Source organism: Bos javanicus, chromosome 10 (genome assembly GCF_032452875.1).
Source record: "Bos javanicus breed banteng chromosome 10, ARS-OSU_banteng_1.0, whole genome shotgun sequence".
In the NCBI taxonomy this organism is placed as follows: domain Eukaryota; kingdom Metazoa; phylum Chordata; class Mammalia; order Artiodactyla; family Bovidae; genus Bos; species Bos javanicus.
In genome coordinates, this window is record NC_083877.1 from 17,571,454 (window position 1) to 17,588,230 (window position 16,777).

Here is a 16,777-nt window from a genome sequence, read left to right on the forward strand (position 1 = left end):
GTACACATTTAAGAACACTCACCCCTCTCCCCTCAGCATCAGTTGCTTAAAAGGTACTACTGCAAATATAATTATAGAAGCAAACTGTACACACATACATGCAATTAGAAAAGCAATCCATTATGCTTATATATTAGGATAAAAAGAAACATATACACAGATTATTTTTTTAAAAGCTCTAAAAATATTAACTACTTAAAAACCCTAAAATTATAGGATCAGAGATGACTTTCATTTTCTTGCTTCTTTACATTCAACATATACTGCTTTTTATTAAAAAAAAAATGTTTGATTTCAACAAAAACAGTGCATATGTATTTCAAAGGAACATTAAAGGCAATTTTTTTAAAAATAGAAAAACATATCAAATGATATATATTTTAATTATATCAAAGTTATCAAGTTTTAATTGAAGAAAATACATTCAAGATATTAGATATTCTGAAGCCAATAACTTTAACCTTTTCTTAGTAAGTAGAAATGTATTACTCAGAACTAAAATATACATTATTTAAACAAGTAAGGTTTTAGCCTTTTAAAATTCTGTACAGTAAACTTATTGCTAAATTCTTCTTTGCTAAGTTCAATATCATTTTTAGAACAAAAAACAATGTACACATCTTTCACTTAACTTACAAAGCAATTCCTATGTCCACAAATACAATAACAAATCTCTGGAGGAAAAAAATGAATCACCTTATATAAAGCAAATGTTTGATCAACAGGATTATTTTATATCCACTCTTCTCTAAAACAAAACAAAAAAGTAACCAATCTTCTAGCTAAATAAATAATGTATCCATTAAATACTTGAAGTGAAAAATATAAAAACTGAATATGAAAAAAGACAGATATATTAAAATTTTAACCCACCAATGAAATGTAACATTTCAATGGAATCTGGTTCAAGTATCTACACAGACTTCAGAATTGTTGTCTGCAGTCAAATTTGGAGATGAACTACTTCCTTCTAACTTGAAAAGTTCAAACTATCAACTATGATACAAGTCCTAGGAGCCCTACTTACTGCCTCAGTCTAAACAACATTTTCAGCTTCCCCTTTCTTTAGCTTTAAAACAAAACAATCAGTGTACTGGCTCTAATTTGGGGAGTGGTAGTAGATGCAGGCTCTTGTGTTTTCAAATGCCTAAGGGATTAAGTCACGTTTAGCAAACAAACCCTTGCTCTAAATTGATTAGTTTACCCTTGCAGTTAGAACAATCCCAATTTTATTTCCAAGTAAACTAGCCGGTGGAGAAAGGAGCTATCTAAAACACTAGAGCAATTGCAAAATCCCAAGGTAAGGCTCTTTAAAAGATAACTAAACGAGATTAAAGTCTGGTATTAATCCTGTGATTTTCAGTTCTTCTCTACCAAGCACTTTGGTCCACTGTCAGTTAACAGAAATACTGCTCAATTACTAAAATTCTATTATGAGCTTTTTCAATCCAGAAAAAGAAACAAGCACTTTTGTTTTCGATCACTAGCCCCAGCCTGCTAATCAAATAAACTAGAGAGAACAGAGTAAGACAAAGAAACCAAATTTTTAAAAAAGTAGTACGTTTTAAAAGAATACAGTTCAGAAAGCCTGGCCAAGACGCTTTTGTTTCACTGACTACAGGGATACCTACTCTGTTCTTAGGAGCACAAGAAAACCAACAGCTCATCATAGACAGGATTTAGTTTCTTGTTGCTAACAGCAAATTAGTTCGCATTAAGTTACAAATCACTGTGGCTCACAAAGCGAGCCCTCAGAGAAACTCCTAACTAGTGACTCAGTCCTTCTTCTTAGAACTCTTCCTGTTCTGCAATCTTCATGCTGCACTACACTTAGCTTGGATCTCTAAGGATATTTTCTTCGTCTTCGGAATCCTTCTCCGCCTTCATAACTCTTGAAAATTATCTTCCTTGCAGCGGCAGCACTTGATTAAGAGCAGCCCCAAGTCAGGTACTGTAACTCCTCCTATTTGTTATTTAGAAGCTGTCTTTCTCTGCCTTCCCTTTTCGGGGACTCCACTGGAAAGCTTGAACAACACTCTACATCCTGCCGCCTCAACACTGCGGCACAGACCAGCGTCTGTGCACAATAAAGCTGTCCACATCCGAATCATCCCGTAAACAGCGTGTAGACTGTCTCCCATTGGTCAGGATCTATTTTAGATTCCATAGGCCTTGACAGCTGAGTGATGGATAGAGAAGAGCAGCTAAGAATATACTGTAAATGCATGCTTCTCCTCTGAGTAATAAACCTAAGGTCTGCGAGGGAAAAATGACTCAAACACATTGTAAAACATGCTTTTTATATCAAAGCAACTTGCGTGACATTACAACAATATTGTTAACAGACAAATTTGGTTATTCCCACAAAAAAACATTTTAAACCCGTTTCAGTCTTAGGATTGTCTAAACAGAAGTTATAATAACCTTGATAAACAGAATATAAAATTCTATTTTTGGCAAATAGAATCACACTTTAAGGAAACACACACACAAAGAAACATTTTCAGATTTTTCTCCATTTTCCTTGTACCCCCTCAGTCTCATTCTGCATGCAACCAGGTTTCAGCTTACAACTGCTGCCAGTCTGTCTCCTAACATGTTAAATGAGAAGAGCGAGGCACTGCCAAGACATTAAATAGTCTGCATTATGATGAATACTTTTCAACAAATTTTAAATTTAACTCACTGCTCTTAATTTCCAAGTTTAGCACCCTGCCTGATATAGCAAGTAAATATTTTATCAGTGGAAAATCAAATTATCTGGATTCAGGGATTTTAAAAAACAAATAAGATGATTAAATATTAAAGGAAGCAAATGCATATTAACCACTGAGCTAGACTGTAAATAAAACTCCACTTGGGGACAAAGTAAACAACCTCTTCACGTCCTCCTCCTGATGTTTTACCTGCTTGTACTACAACATCCCTTACATTATCAAGGACGGTGACAAATTTCCACAAGCTCCAGGGATTGTTTCTGTTCTAGTTCCCGCATTGGCACAAGAGTAATTTACACTTCCTCCAAAAAGTCAGATTTGGGAAAACCATTCCATGGGAATGAAAAACCGCCCAATACAACTGTGTACAGGAAGGAGGCAAGGGCTACACTGCAGAGCATGCCGCCAGCTAAACTCTGTTACGGATATCATCAAGAAAGCCATTTTCTACCATGCGAAATATTAGGTACATATTCTGAGATATATAAGATCATATGCCATCATGTATTATTTTTGAAACAACTTTTTTTCCCCCCAAATCACGTTAGACATCACAATGGATTCTTGGCTGGACCCAGAGACTCTGCCCACTCCATTTCACCCTTCTTCAGAGGAAATCTGGGTGGGATAGAACTCAGGCCCCATCCTTTGGTTAACAAAGCAAGCACATCCTTTCTAGAAATAGGACAGCAAAGGCAAAGCAAATAAAAAGAAAGGGGGAAATCTGCAAGGAGTAATAACAGCTATATATGGAGCTGTCTTCTGTAATAACTAAGGCTCAGGAGACAGGATGACGGACCCTCCTACACTGTGGATATCCTGAACCTCCTCTGTTTCTCAATCTCCTTTTCCTACTCTCTCTCTCTCCTTCTCAGCTATTTCCCAAGAGCTCAAGACAAATTCCCACCTCTGCTGTCCCCTGTGCCAATAAGGTTCTTCCCTTACCTTCATTCTAGTTCTTAAATACCACTTCCTCAGAGAACTTCTCAAATACTGTATCTACAGCACTAGCCCCATGCTACCCTTGCCGCTCTTTATCTTTCGGCCCTGGTTCATCCATCTTCATAATACTTACCAGTATCTGCCAGCATATCATATGTTTACCCATTTATTAGCCTACTTCCTATTTCTGGTATTTACTTCAAAAATAATCAAAATAATCAGGGGGACAGACTGAATTCAACAGCACATGGAAAGGATTATACACCATGACACCACATATACCAATGCAGGAGACATGGATTCAATCCCTGGTCTGGGAAAATCCCACATGGCCATGAAGCAACTAAGCCTATATGCCACAACTATTGAGCTCATGCTCTAGAGCCCAGGAGCCACAACTACTGAATCCTGCATGCCCGTGCTCACAAGAGAAGCCATGGAGATGAGAAGCCCTTGCACTGCAACTAGAGAAAAGCCCATACAGCAATGAAGACCCAGCAAAGCCAAAGATAACTAAATCATAAAAAAAGAAGGAAATTACCTCAACATAATAATAGTTATATGTGAAAAGCACATAGGTATCATCATATCCAATGGTGAAACACTTCCTCTACCATCAGGAACAAAATAAGGATGCTCACTCTCACTATTTTTATTCAACAAAGTATTAGAAGTTCTACCCAGAACAATTAGACAAAAAAAGGAAACAAAAGGCATTCAAATTGGAAAGGGAGAAGTAAAATTATTCTGTTTGCAGACGACATGATGGTATATGTTGTTGTTGTTTAGTTGTTAAGTTATATCTGACTCTTTTGCAACCCCATGGACTGTAGCCCGCCAGGCTCCTCTGTCCATGAGATTTCCCAGGAATGAATCCTGGAGTGGGTTGCCATTTCCTTCTCCAGGGGATCTTCCTGACCAAGGATTGAACCCAGGTCTCCTGTATTGGCAGGCAGATTCTTTATCATTGAGCCACCTGGGAACTTGATGTTATATGCAGAAAATCCTAAAAATTCCACAAGAATAAAAAATTTAGACCCAATCAATGAATTCAGCACAATTACAGGATAAAAAAGCAACACACAACAATTATGCTTCTATATACACTAACAAGGAGTAATCCAGAAATGAAACTAAGAAAACAATTCCACTTACAATAGCATCAAAAATAATACAATAATTAGGACTAAACCAATAAAGTGAAAGACTTGTATACCAAAAACTACAAAACATTGCTGAAAGAAATTAGAGAAGATAACAAATAAATGAAAAGACAGTTCATGTTAGACTGGAAGATTTACTATCATTAATGTCAATACTACTGAAAGCAATTCACAGATTCAATATAATCTCTATCAAAATTCCAAAGGCATTTTTTTTTTAAGAAATAGAAAAATTTATCTTAAAATTCATATTGACTTTCAAGGGAACCAAAATAGCCAAATAATCTTGAAAAAGTTTGAGGTCTCACATGTTCTGATTTCAAAGCATGCTACAAGGTTATAGTAATCAAAACAGTATGGTACTGTCATAAGAACAGATACATAGCTCATTGGGCTTCCCTGGGGGCTCAGACAGTAAAGAATCCGCCTGCAATGCAAGAGACCTGGGTTTGATCCCTGGGTTGGGAAGATCCCCTGGAGGAGGACATGGCAACCCACTCCAGTATTCTTGCCTGCAGATCCCCATGAACAGAGGAGCCTGGTGGGCTACATGGGGTCGCTAAGAGTCAGACACAACTGAGCGACTAAGAACACACACAGCACAGATCTATGAAGTAGAATAAAGGACCAGAAATAAACCCTAATATATAAGGTCAAATGATCTTCAACAAGGGTGTAAGACCAGTTGACGGTGAAAGGACAGTCTCTTCAACAATTTCTGTTGAGAAAACTGGATATCCACGTGCAAAAGAATGAAGATGGACCCTTACCTTACACCATATAGAAAACTTAATTCAAAATGATTAAAGACTAAATTTAAAGACCTAAATTTAACATTCAAACATAAAACTCCTAAAAGAAAATACAGGGAAAAGCTTTATGACTTTGGATTTAACAGTAATTTCTTATATATGACAACAAAAGCAAAACTGGAACTAGATCCAACTTAAAAACTCCCGTATGAAAGACAAAGAATGAGAAAGTATTTCCAAATCATGTATCTGATAAACAGTTAATAAGGAGACTATATAAAGAACTGTAACTCAATTATAAAGAAACAAATAACCCAATTAAAAATGGGCAAAGGAGTTAAATTAGACCTTTCTCCAAAGATGATATATGAATGACCAATAAGCATATAAAAAGATGTTAAACATCCTTAAATGAGAAATACAAATCAAATCGTAATAAGATATCACTTCACGCCCATTGGAATGGCTACGATCAAAAAATTAGAAAATGGTAAGTTCTGCTCAGAATGTGGAGAAATCTGAACCCTTCCCATAGATGGTGGAGAAATTTGAACCCTTCCCACAGTTGGTGGGAATGAACACAGTGTAACCACTACAGAAAACGAGATGAAGATTCCTCAAAAAATTAAAAATAGAACCACACAATCCACTAATCCTTTTTCTGGGTATATATCTGAATGGATTGAAAGTAGAGTCTCAAAGAGGTATCTGCACGCCCATGTTCACTGCAGCATTATTCACAATAGCCAAGAGGTGGAAGCAACCCAAATGTCCATTGATGGGTGAATTGATAAACAAAATGTGGTATATACATGCATTGGAATAGCAATCAGGCATAAAAAGGAAGGAAATTCTTCACATATTACACCACAGATGAATCTTGACATTATGCTAAGTGAAATAAACTTCAGCCCTCCAAAGACAAATACTCTATGATTCCACTTATGAGGTATCCAAAGTGGTCAAATTCAGAGAAACAAAACATAGAATGGATCTGGGGAAAGAGGGAAATGGGGAGTTGTTATTTAATGGATGTATTTTAGATTTATAAGGTGAAAATTTTCTGATGATAATTTGCACAACAGTGTGAATATACTTAACATGACTGACATGTTCACTTAAAAATGGTTAAGATGGTAAACTGTCTGTGCTTTTTACCACAATTCAAAAGAAAACAAAAGGAATGCAGTCTCACAATATCATTAGCATGATTTACATTAATTAATAAACTTTTAAAAACAAAATTAAGAGGGTGAAGATAGAGATGAAATGAGATTGACCACAGGTCAATAATTGTTAAAGCTGAGTTACAGGTTCATCAGGGGTTCACTAGGCTAAACTATTCTCTCAACTTCTGGTTCATGCACTTTTGACACTTGGTCCAATAAATGTGGTTGATGTATAAATTTTTTAACATGCCTCTCACCAAGGCCCTTAACTGATTCATTAATTTGGCAGGAAACACAGTATATCCTTTCCACTCAGTCCTCTCTGGATTAAAATGAAGCCATTTTCATTCACAGCCATATACTTACAAGATGAGTCCTGTGCTACTGAATGAAAGGATTCTGAAAAGAAGCAGTTTTTTTTTTAAAGCATTAAGTATTTACCACATATTATAATAAATATGTTTCTGTACTTCAGTACTGTACTGTTTGAAAAGAAGCTATTCATTAAACTCAGAATGTACCAAGCCAACACATCTATGGTAAAAATCAAAATACAGTTGTTTCTAGAGAATAAATAAAACATTCTAACACAAAGATTCTAGGTAGACCTAAATAGATGATACCTTTAAACACTAAGTCACCATAAAGAAAATCACTTAAAAGTTTCAACAGTGATTTCCTCATACTAGCATCAACTGCAAATTCATAACTTTTCAGAAATTAAATGAAATTTTAAAAATGTTTACATAATACATATCTAATGTAGAAAATTTGTAATACATTTAACTTTACATATAAAAATAGAAATTCCACCACACAGAAAAAAAATTACTAAAAATTTTGTATACTAACCTCTAATTTCTTCTCTGTTAAAAGGTCTGGTTAAGATTTTTAAATATAAATGAGTCCAACAGTTGCTTCATTTATTCAATATTTAGGAAAGAAGGTCTCTTGAGAAGAACTTTATAGAAGCAAATAAGCAAGTAGACTTTAAAATATATGCAAATTCATATAAAGTATTTATATATTTAAGGGATAGACTCAATAGGTCACAGGTAATATTATTTAAAGACCAGTTTTAGCCTAAAGGCCATTTTAGATGCATTATCCAAAAGAGAAACATACAGAAAACTTTCACAGATTACCACAAAACTTTCATAGAAACTGCTTAAAACCAAGAAAAAGACATGCTAAACTAATTCACAGTTGTTGATCATTCTAGTGTCACAGACCCCTTCAAGAATGAGATGAAAGGAATGGACACTCTTTTTAAATGTATATATAAGCACATAATCAAAATAATTTACATTTATTTTTGGAGGATCACTGATCTCTCTACAAATATGGAATCCAAGAACTCCAAGTCAAAAACCGCTAACACAGATAAGGAGAAGCAGCAAAGGAGTTTTGTCTTTCGTTTCTAAAATACTGAATAACTGTCAGAAGATGGGATAATTTATTTTGTTCAGTAAAAATTTACCAAGCATTATGTGTAAAGGGATATATTTAAATACTTGACTCAGGATTTAAATACACATTATCATTTGGTATGTGCTATGCCACAAGTCAGGTGCAGGATATAAAATAGGGAACAAAACATACATGAGACCTGGCCTCAGGCAATTCACAGGAATAAAACCCAGTTATTTTCTTCAATTGCTCTCACAATATGAAAAAGACAGATACATATGTAAACATGCAAATAATCATAATACACTGCCATCTATGTTCTATGCTCAGATGCTCAGTTGTGTCTGACTCTTTATGACCCCATGGACTGTTGCCTGCCAGGTTCCTCTGTCTATGGGATTCTCCCTGCTGTAATACTACATTAATTACCTGGAAGGTATAGAAATAGTTCCAAAGAGAGAAAATCAGAAAAAAAAAAATTGTAGGAAAAAAAGTAGATAGTTTAGTAAACTACCTACTAAAAGATGAGTAGGGAGACAAGATCAGAGGCCGAACTCAGGATCGAACAAGATGGCCGGGCTGCCCCACAAGATTATCAAGGAAACCCAGCATCTGCTGGCAGAACCAGTTCCTGGCATAGAGCAGAACCAGAGAAAAGCAATGCCTGTTATTTTCATGTGGTCGCTGCTGGCCCACAGGATTCCCCCTTTGAGGGAGGGACTTTTAAACTTGAACTATTCCTTCCAGAAGAGTACCCAATGACAGCCCCTAAAGTACATTTTGTAACCAAAATTTATCATCCTAATGTAGACAAGCTGGGAAGAATATGTTTAGATATTTTGAATAGGTGGTCCCCAGCACTGCCATATGAACAGTTCTGCTATGGATCCTGGCTTTGTTAAGTGCTTCCAAACCAGATAATCCATTAGCAAACAGTATAAGAGCACTGGAAGGCCAACGAAGCCCAAGCCATAGAAACAGCTAGAGCATGGACTAGGCTATATGCCATGAATAATATTTACATTGATCCGATCATCAAGTCTGCATGACTTCTGTTCTGCCAAGACGTCTTCCTTTTTTGTTTGCATTTAATGGACACAGTCTTAAAAACATTACAGAATAAAAGCCTGGACAGGTTCAGTCCTTTGGTGATTAAATACACATTAGCAAGTCTATGTCTTGCCCTGATTCACTGTTGTAAAGCCTGAGTAGAGGCTACAAGTATTATCTGGATGTTGTGAAACATTCAAAAGCAGTGACCCCTCTCTGCTTTTACTCATTTCCCCCATCACGGTTTAAATAGAAAGCACTGTGAATAAAGGTGGTGGTCAGGGTTAGCAGCAGGGGTGCGGGTGTTATACTTTTTTTTGGTGAGGGAGAAGGTAGTTTTAGTTTATTTAATGAGTTCCTTTCTCCCGTCTTATGGTGATCTAACTGCATTGGGTAAAAACAGCTAGCCAATTTTTTAGAATATGCTCTCCAGCCAAGTCTAACTTTATTTAGACACTGTAGATGGACAAGCTCTATCATTTGAACTAAAATGGAAACATTAAACAAATATCACAGCCCTTATTAGTAACACTGTGACCTTCCTGTCAAGTGTAGAATTCTCCCTTCAAGAAAAACCTTGTGATCATTTTGTGTGGCTTGTCTGGAAACTTTTGTAAATCTTATGTTTTAGTAAAATATTTTCTGTCATTCTAAAAAAATTAAAATTAAAAAAAAAAAAAGATGAGTAGAAAAATCACCAGGTTTGAAATAACACCACAAATTAGAAAATTAAACACAACTTGTAGACAAAGCACTTCATCATATTGTAATTAAAAAATCTGTTCACATACGACTGCCATATACACATCTGCAACCCAGGCTTCTCTAAGCTTCAGGCCCACATATTCAAATTTCTTCTTGACAATCCCTCTTCAGTGTCTTAAAAGTACCTCAATGTTTCAAACTATAAACATGTTCTTCCTCCTGAAACTTGATCTTACTCCAACTTTCACTAACACAGTAAATGATACTATTATCCATCTAGTTGTACAAGACAGAAATATAGAGATGAGTCTTGACACCAGACCCTCCTTGTTCCCCTGGCACCAAATCTCAGAGACTTTCAGTTCAGTTCAGTCGCTCAGCCGTGTCCAACTCTTTGCGACCCCATGGATTGTAGCACGCCAGGCCTCCCTGTCCATCACCAACTCCCGGAGTTCACTCAGACTCACGTCCATCGAGTCGGTGATGCCATCCAGTCATCTCATCCTCTGTTGTCCCCTTCTCCTCCTGCCCCCAATCCCTCCCAGCATCAGAGTCTTTTCCAATGAGTCAACTCTTCGCATGAGGTGGCCAAAGTACTGGAGTTTCAACTTTAGCATCATTCCTTCCAAAGAACACCCAGGACTGATCACCTTTAGAATGGACTGGTTGGATCTCCTTGAAGTTCAAGGGACTCTCAAGAGTCTTCTCCAACACCACAGTTCAAAAGCACCAATTCTTCGGCGCTCAGCTTTCTTCACAGTCCAACTCACATCCATACATGACCACTGGAAAAACCATAGCCTTGACTAGACAGACCTTTGTTGGCAAAATAATGTCTCTGCTTTTCAAAATGCTATCTAGGTTGGTCATAACTTTCCTTCCAAGGAGTAAGCGTCTTTTAATTTCATGGCTGCAGTCACCATCTGCAGTGATTTTGGAGCCCAAAAAAATAAAGTCTGACACTGTTTCCACTGTTTCCCCATCTATTTCCCATGAAGTGATGGGGCCAGATACCATGATCTTAGTTTTCTGAATGTTGAGCCTTAAGCCAACTTTTTCACTCTCTTCTTTCACTTTCATCAAGAGGCTTTTGAGTTCCTCTTCACTTTCTGCCATAAGGGTGGTGTCATCTGCATATCTGAGGTTATTGATATTTCTCCCAGCCATCTTGATTCCAGCCTGTGCTTTTTCCAGCCCAGAGTTTCTTACGATGTACTCTGCATATAAGTTAAATAAGCAGGGTGACAGTATACAGCCTTGACGTACTCCTTTTCCTGTTTGGAACCAGTCTGTTATTCTGTGTCCAGTTCTAACTGTTGCTTCCCGACCTGCATATAGGTTTCTCAAGAGGCTGGTCAGGTGGTCTGGTATTCCCATCTCTTTCAGAATTTTCCACAGTTTCTTGTGATCCACACAGTCAAAGGCTTTGGCATAGTCAATAAAGCAGAAATAGATGTTTTTCTGGAACTCTCTTGCTTTTTTGATGATCCAGGGGATGTTGGCAATTTGATCTCAGGTTTCTCTGCCTTTTCTAAAACCAGCTTGAACATCAGGAAGTTCACGGTTCACGTATTGCTGAAGCCTGGCGTGGAGAATTTTGAGCATTACTTTACTAGCGTGTGAGATGAGTACCTCCCCATTATTCAAATCCAACTGCTCAGCTCCATGTCAATCAACATCACCCTACTTCAAGTCAGCACCATCCTTCACCAGGATTACTGCATTAATTTCCTAAACAGTCTGTCCAGATTCATTCCAGCCCCTTCCCTTGTATTCTCCACACTGTAGTCAAAGGGATTTTCAGAATGCACACCAAATCACACCACCACCACTCCCTTTCAAACGCCCTCTGCCACCTCACTGAAAATCTTTCAGTAGTTTCCTATTCTTGGAGGAGAAAAACAAATTCCTTCATGTCCTGTTGTTGTTCAGTTGCTTAGTCATGTCTGACTCTTTGCAACCTCATGGACTGTAGCACACCAGGCTATGCTCATGTCTACAAATCCCTGAATAGTGTTATCCCCACTACCTCCTTCAGCCTCCTCATATTGAAATGCTAACTGATTCTCATATTATATATGCAGAAACTGAGTCACTGGGAGATTATGGGATTCTGTATAAGGCAATTGCAGTTAGCTGCAGAATGATTAGAGAATTCTTTTGTTAGACCTGTCCACTGGTTTCTACTAATTAAGAAATTTCAACTTCTCAAATCATCTGAAAATAAATCTTTGATGTAAAAAGCAAGTATCTTTTAAAAATTTAAGCCTCAGAAACTTAGATGTCCTTTACATCAAAAAAATAAAAACTTCCATATTTGCATGCACAAACTTCAATGAAGCACCTAATATATGTCAGGCATGGCACCAGAGATACAGAAGTGAATAAGACAGCCAAAATCTCTCTTTTTTAAACCACTTTATTAAAGTATAATTGACATGTAAAAAGCAGTACATATTTAAAGTACATAACTCAATGAGTTTAAGGCTTCCACAGTACACTACAATTATCACCATTCTCATTACTAAACCCAAGACAAGCCCCAACTGAAAATGGAGCGAACAGCAGAAAGCAAAGCTCATGAAGCATAAACATTCCTTGAAGATTAGGCTGCACAATTAAGAACTGTTCTACAGTTCACTGGATTGATGATAGTTAGAAATATTTCCCCCATTCCATTTAGTCCAAAGGTTATTTACTCTTCTTTCTTATATAACAGCAAGTTAGATCTTACATAACAGAAAAAGAAAAAAAAAAAGAGAATGTTAAAATAAAACAGGAAAACAAAAGCTGTGCATCCAGTATCTTTCTCCTAGATGCCAGGCTCTCTTCCCTTTCTGATTTTTCCTTTTCCTTATTTAATTAGGCCCCATCTTATCTACTCAAGTCTTCCACTATGTCATCTGAAAGCACTATTTAGTCAGGACTCACTGGAACAATTAGAGGAAGGGGAAAATTTATCCTGTCAACCATTTTTCTGACCAAGACATTAACAGGCTAAATCCTGCTTTCCTGAATTTCTCTACATAAAAATGTCAAGAAAAATCAACAATAATTATTATTATTACTTAAATAACAAATCTAACATCTTAAATACTGAAGATGCTATAAAATTTTAAAAATAAATAAATAAATAAAATAACTTTAAACAAACTACAGTCTAAAAGACTCAGCACTGCCTTGATAAGATTTCCTGACCACTCCGTTTGATTCTATTCTAGTCTGTCGTATAAATACCAGACTGTCTACCACGAACTATTGCAGGTATTTGCTCCTTTATTAGAGCTGTCTAGGGGCCCAAAACAGGTTGTTTAAAATAGATAGGAAATTGCCTCTCCAATTTTAATATGTATCATTTTTTTCATAATATTACATATTTCACCCTTCCTGTTTTATTTTAACATTCTTCTGGTAACAGAAGAAGCGTCAAATTCTAAAGTAAATATATACACAGATCTTGAACACAACAAATTATAAATGTGTATCATACAAGAATAGAGCTCTTAGGCTGGATATAAAAGATCTTATTTAAGATCCCCTTTAAAATGCTAAGCAATTGGTTATTTGGGAGAAAAATTTCTCCTGAGAAAATTTTAGAGAAAAATGTATTCAAATTAGTTCTAACATCTAAGTGTCATGAGTGAATTTTATTCAGTATAAAGGTAAAAACCAAGAAGGGTCTATTATGCCTCCTACCCCACCTTACACACACCAAAGAACACAGTAATACTTCTGGTAAGTTTTAACAAACATTTCTGCTAATGTCTGAAAACAGGACAGATTTAGGAAACATTCTATGTTTATTCTTGACGAAGTAAAAAGCAAAACAGATACACTTATAAAAGAGCCTCTGATGCTATTTGACTACAGTGAAAAATAAAGAGATATTTTTGTTTCTTTGGTTTTCTATTTATTCTTGGCTTTGCAGAGAAACAGCTAAATAAAAATATGTTTGCTAGAACTAAAAAGACCCTTCAAGAATTAAACTGATAATAAATCTTACCCTACTAGCCAGTATTTTTAAAATTGAAAGTTGGAAATACAAAGATATGTAGACAGAGGGTCATAAGAAAATACATGTTTTTACAAACATATTAGAAGTTAACTGCTTTTCTTTTTAACTATGAAAAAGATAATAGTTCTACACATATGCCTAACTCTTCCTGCACAGTTATTTTACACAGGATTTGTTCCCAATGAGTCTTAATATGTTTCTCTTCATTAAAAATACATGACAAAATTAATAATGAGGACGAATGACTACTCTGATGATATTTAAGCATACAATAATAAAACACAGCATTTAAAATAAAGATTCAATTTCAAAATTCTTTAAGAAATACTTCGAAGTGCTTTACAGACATAATTGTTACACTATAAGAAAAACTCTCTAAGTCACATTGTTATTTCTACTTTCCAAACGGGGCATAAAGGAACTAAGCAACTGATGGTGTTAGCTTGGGCAGCTACTATTAATTCCCTCCTCTCCTGTAAACCCATCCTTTGCAATATGACTTTGCCATGATTCTCATCAAAAGATGGCATTTATTTCCTCATCCCTTAAATCTGGGCTGGACTTGACAAGTTGAACTGTGGCAGAAGTGATCTTGTAGAACTTTGAATCTAAGTCTCAAGAGACCTTGCAGCTTCCCCTCTGGGGCTGCTGCTGACACAGTGTAAGCAAGCTAGCCTCCTAGAGCATGAGAGATCTTACAAGAGGAAGAGCCCAACTACCCAGTCATGCAATCTAGCAAAAACTGCCAGACACATTAGCGTGGCCAACTTAGACCACCCAGCCTTAGAGGCACTACCAGATGACTTGGCAGCCACATGAGTAATCCCAGACAAGACCAGTGGAACAACCAAGCAGTGGAACCCAGCCCAAACTGCTGACCTATGGAGTCAGCAGCAAGTAAAATAGCTGTTGTTTCAAACCACTACATTTAAACCAAGGGCTGTCTGAATCCAGGACCTAGACTCTCTCTACCTACTAAAGCTGCAATTTATTATTTGGCTAGCAAACAAATGTATCTTGTAGTCTGATTCCATTTTATAGATAAAGGAGCAAATTAAAAAATAGCTTACTTTTTTTTAATCCATTATCTAAAAAAAGGGGGATGAGCTGGGCATAGAAATATACCTTTTTACCATCTTAAAAGAAGGAAAATAGAGACAAACAATGAATTCTGCAACTGTAATAATATGAAGCTGACCAAATTTTGTACAAAAAGTACTTTCTCTTCATTCCCAAAGATACACAAGTGTTCATTTAAAAACTAACAGCATTCATATATATTTTATCCATAAAAACTGAATTCAGCAAGTGATCTAAGAGAAAATTTGAATGTCCATGCAAAGAAAAATTAAGAAATTATTAAATTTTATGAAACTAGTAAAATCTGTGGCTTTCAACAACAAAACATTGCTACTGTAACGTTTAATAAGTATACATTCATACTTGAAGGGAAATATTGAACTAGGAATGAACCATAACAGAGAAGAACCACAAGCAGCATTTCTATGTACTCTTTAAGCACTGGCAAGCACTTTCTATACAGGGCTAGATGGTAAGTACTTCAGGGTTTGCAAGCCATGCAGTTTCTCTTATAACTGTTCAACTGTCACTGCAGAATGAAAACAGCTACAGACAATATACAAAAAATAAGTATTGCTGTGTTACAATAAAACTTCATTTATAAAAAAACAAGCAGTGGGCCACAGTTGCCAACCACTGTTTTAGAGGCTCAAACATCTTCAGCCAAAATACATCTAGTTTATTAGTTGTGATCAAACTAATTTGTTTGCTGCCTTATCATGAGATTTATTAGAATGTACTTTCTGTATTCACATTCCACTCTCTTCAAAACAGCACATGAGTCTAGATGTTGCTATGAAGGTATTTTGTAGATGTAATTAACATCTGAAATCAGGTAAAGGAGGTAAAGGAGATAACCCTTGATAATGTGGGGTAGGGCCTCATCCAATCACTTGAAAACCTAAAGAGCAAAATCTGAAAATTTCCAGAGAATAAGCAATCCTGCCTCATGGCTGTAACACAGAAGTCCTGCCTGAGTTCCCAGTCTGCTGGCCTGCCTTACATCAGATTTTTCAATCCCATATTCACTTAGGCTAATTCCTTAAAGTAAATAAGTATCTCTCTCTTAGATACAGATATCTTTGAGATAGAGATATATAAGTATCTTCTATTCTATTTCTCTGGAGAACCCTACCTGATTCAATAATGGGGTTTTCCTGGTGGCTCAGTGGTAAAGAATCCACCTGTAATGTAGGAGACCCGGATTTGATCCCTGGGTTGAGAAGATCCCCAGGAGAAGGGAATAGCTACCCACTCCAGTATTCTTGCCTGGAGAATCCTCTGGACAGAGCCTGGCTGGCTACAGCCCATGGGTCGCAACGAGTTGAACATTACTGAGCAACTAACACTTTACTTTTACATACTCCCACTTTAGATGCCAATCACAACTCCAGTCTTTTCACCAAGTTGTCTAATATTTTACACCTAACCTTTTTGTTTACCACTACATTATGTGGTTTGTGCTTACAGTTTCCTTGCTGTCCCATGTCCCACCCCCTGGCCTCCATGCCTACATCACATATTTTTATTATTTTTGGTGGTACTGGTACTGAAGGTAGCACCCTACTTCTGGTTCCAGTTCCTGCAGTGTTCATTTTGTTGTAATAATTACCTCCGAATTTCAGTGGTTTCTCAAAATAACAAACTTGTATATCCTATTAACATTATGTTGTAGACTGTGGGTCAGCTCTGTAGAAATAGCCTGAGACGCCCCTCCAAAACCAAGGCTGAAAGAACAACCCTTATAGGAAGGGCATTCTTTTGATAAAGTATT

General features: G+C 36.5%; 1 protein-coding gene and 1 pseudogene across 4 annotated transcripts in view; one reads left to right on the top strand and one right to left on the bottom strand.

Moving 5' to 3' along the window:
• Positions 1 to 16,777, bottom strand: part of UACA (uveal autoantigen with coiled-coil domains and ankyrin repeats) — an 85,989-nt gene that overhangs the window by 40,777 nt on the left and 28,435 nt on the right. Inside the window, exon 1 of one of the 4 annotated variants that reach the window (XM_061430229.1) lies at positions 2,878 to 2,990. The exons of 1 other annotated variant lie outside the window; for it this stretch is intronic. Coding sequence is in view for 1 of the 3 variants with exons in the window: in XM_061430228.1 (XP_061286212.1) it covers positions 1,632 to 1,670 (39 nt within the window). In the remaining 2 variants the exon portion in view is untranslated. Of the gene's footprint in view, positions 1 to 873; positions 1,343 to 1,631; positions 2,120 to 2,877; positions 2,991 to 16,777 lie in introns of those variants that run through there. 2 more of the 4 variants (XM_061430228.1, XM_061430230.1) reach the window with 2 other exon arrangements.
• On the top strand, positions 8,322 to 9,429 carry LOC133255713 (ubiquitin-conjugating enzyme E2 N-like; annotated as a pseudogene).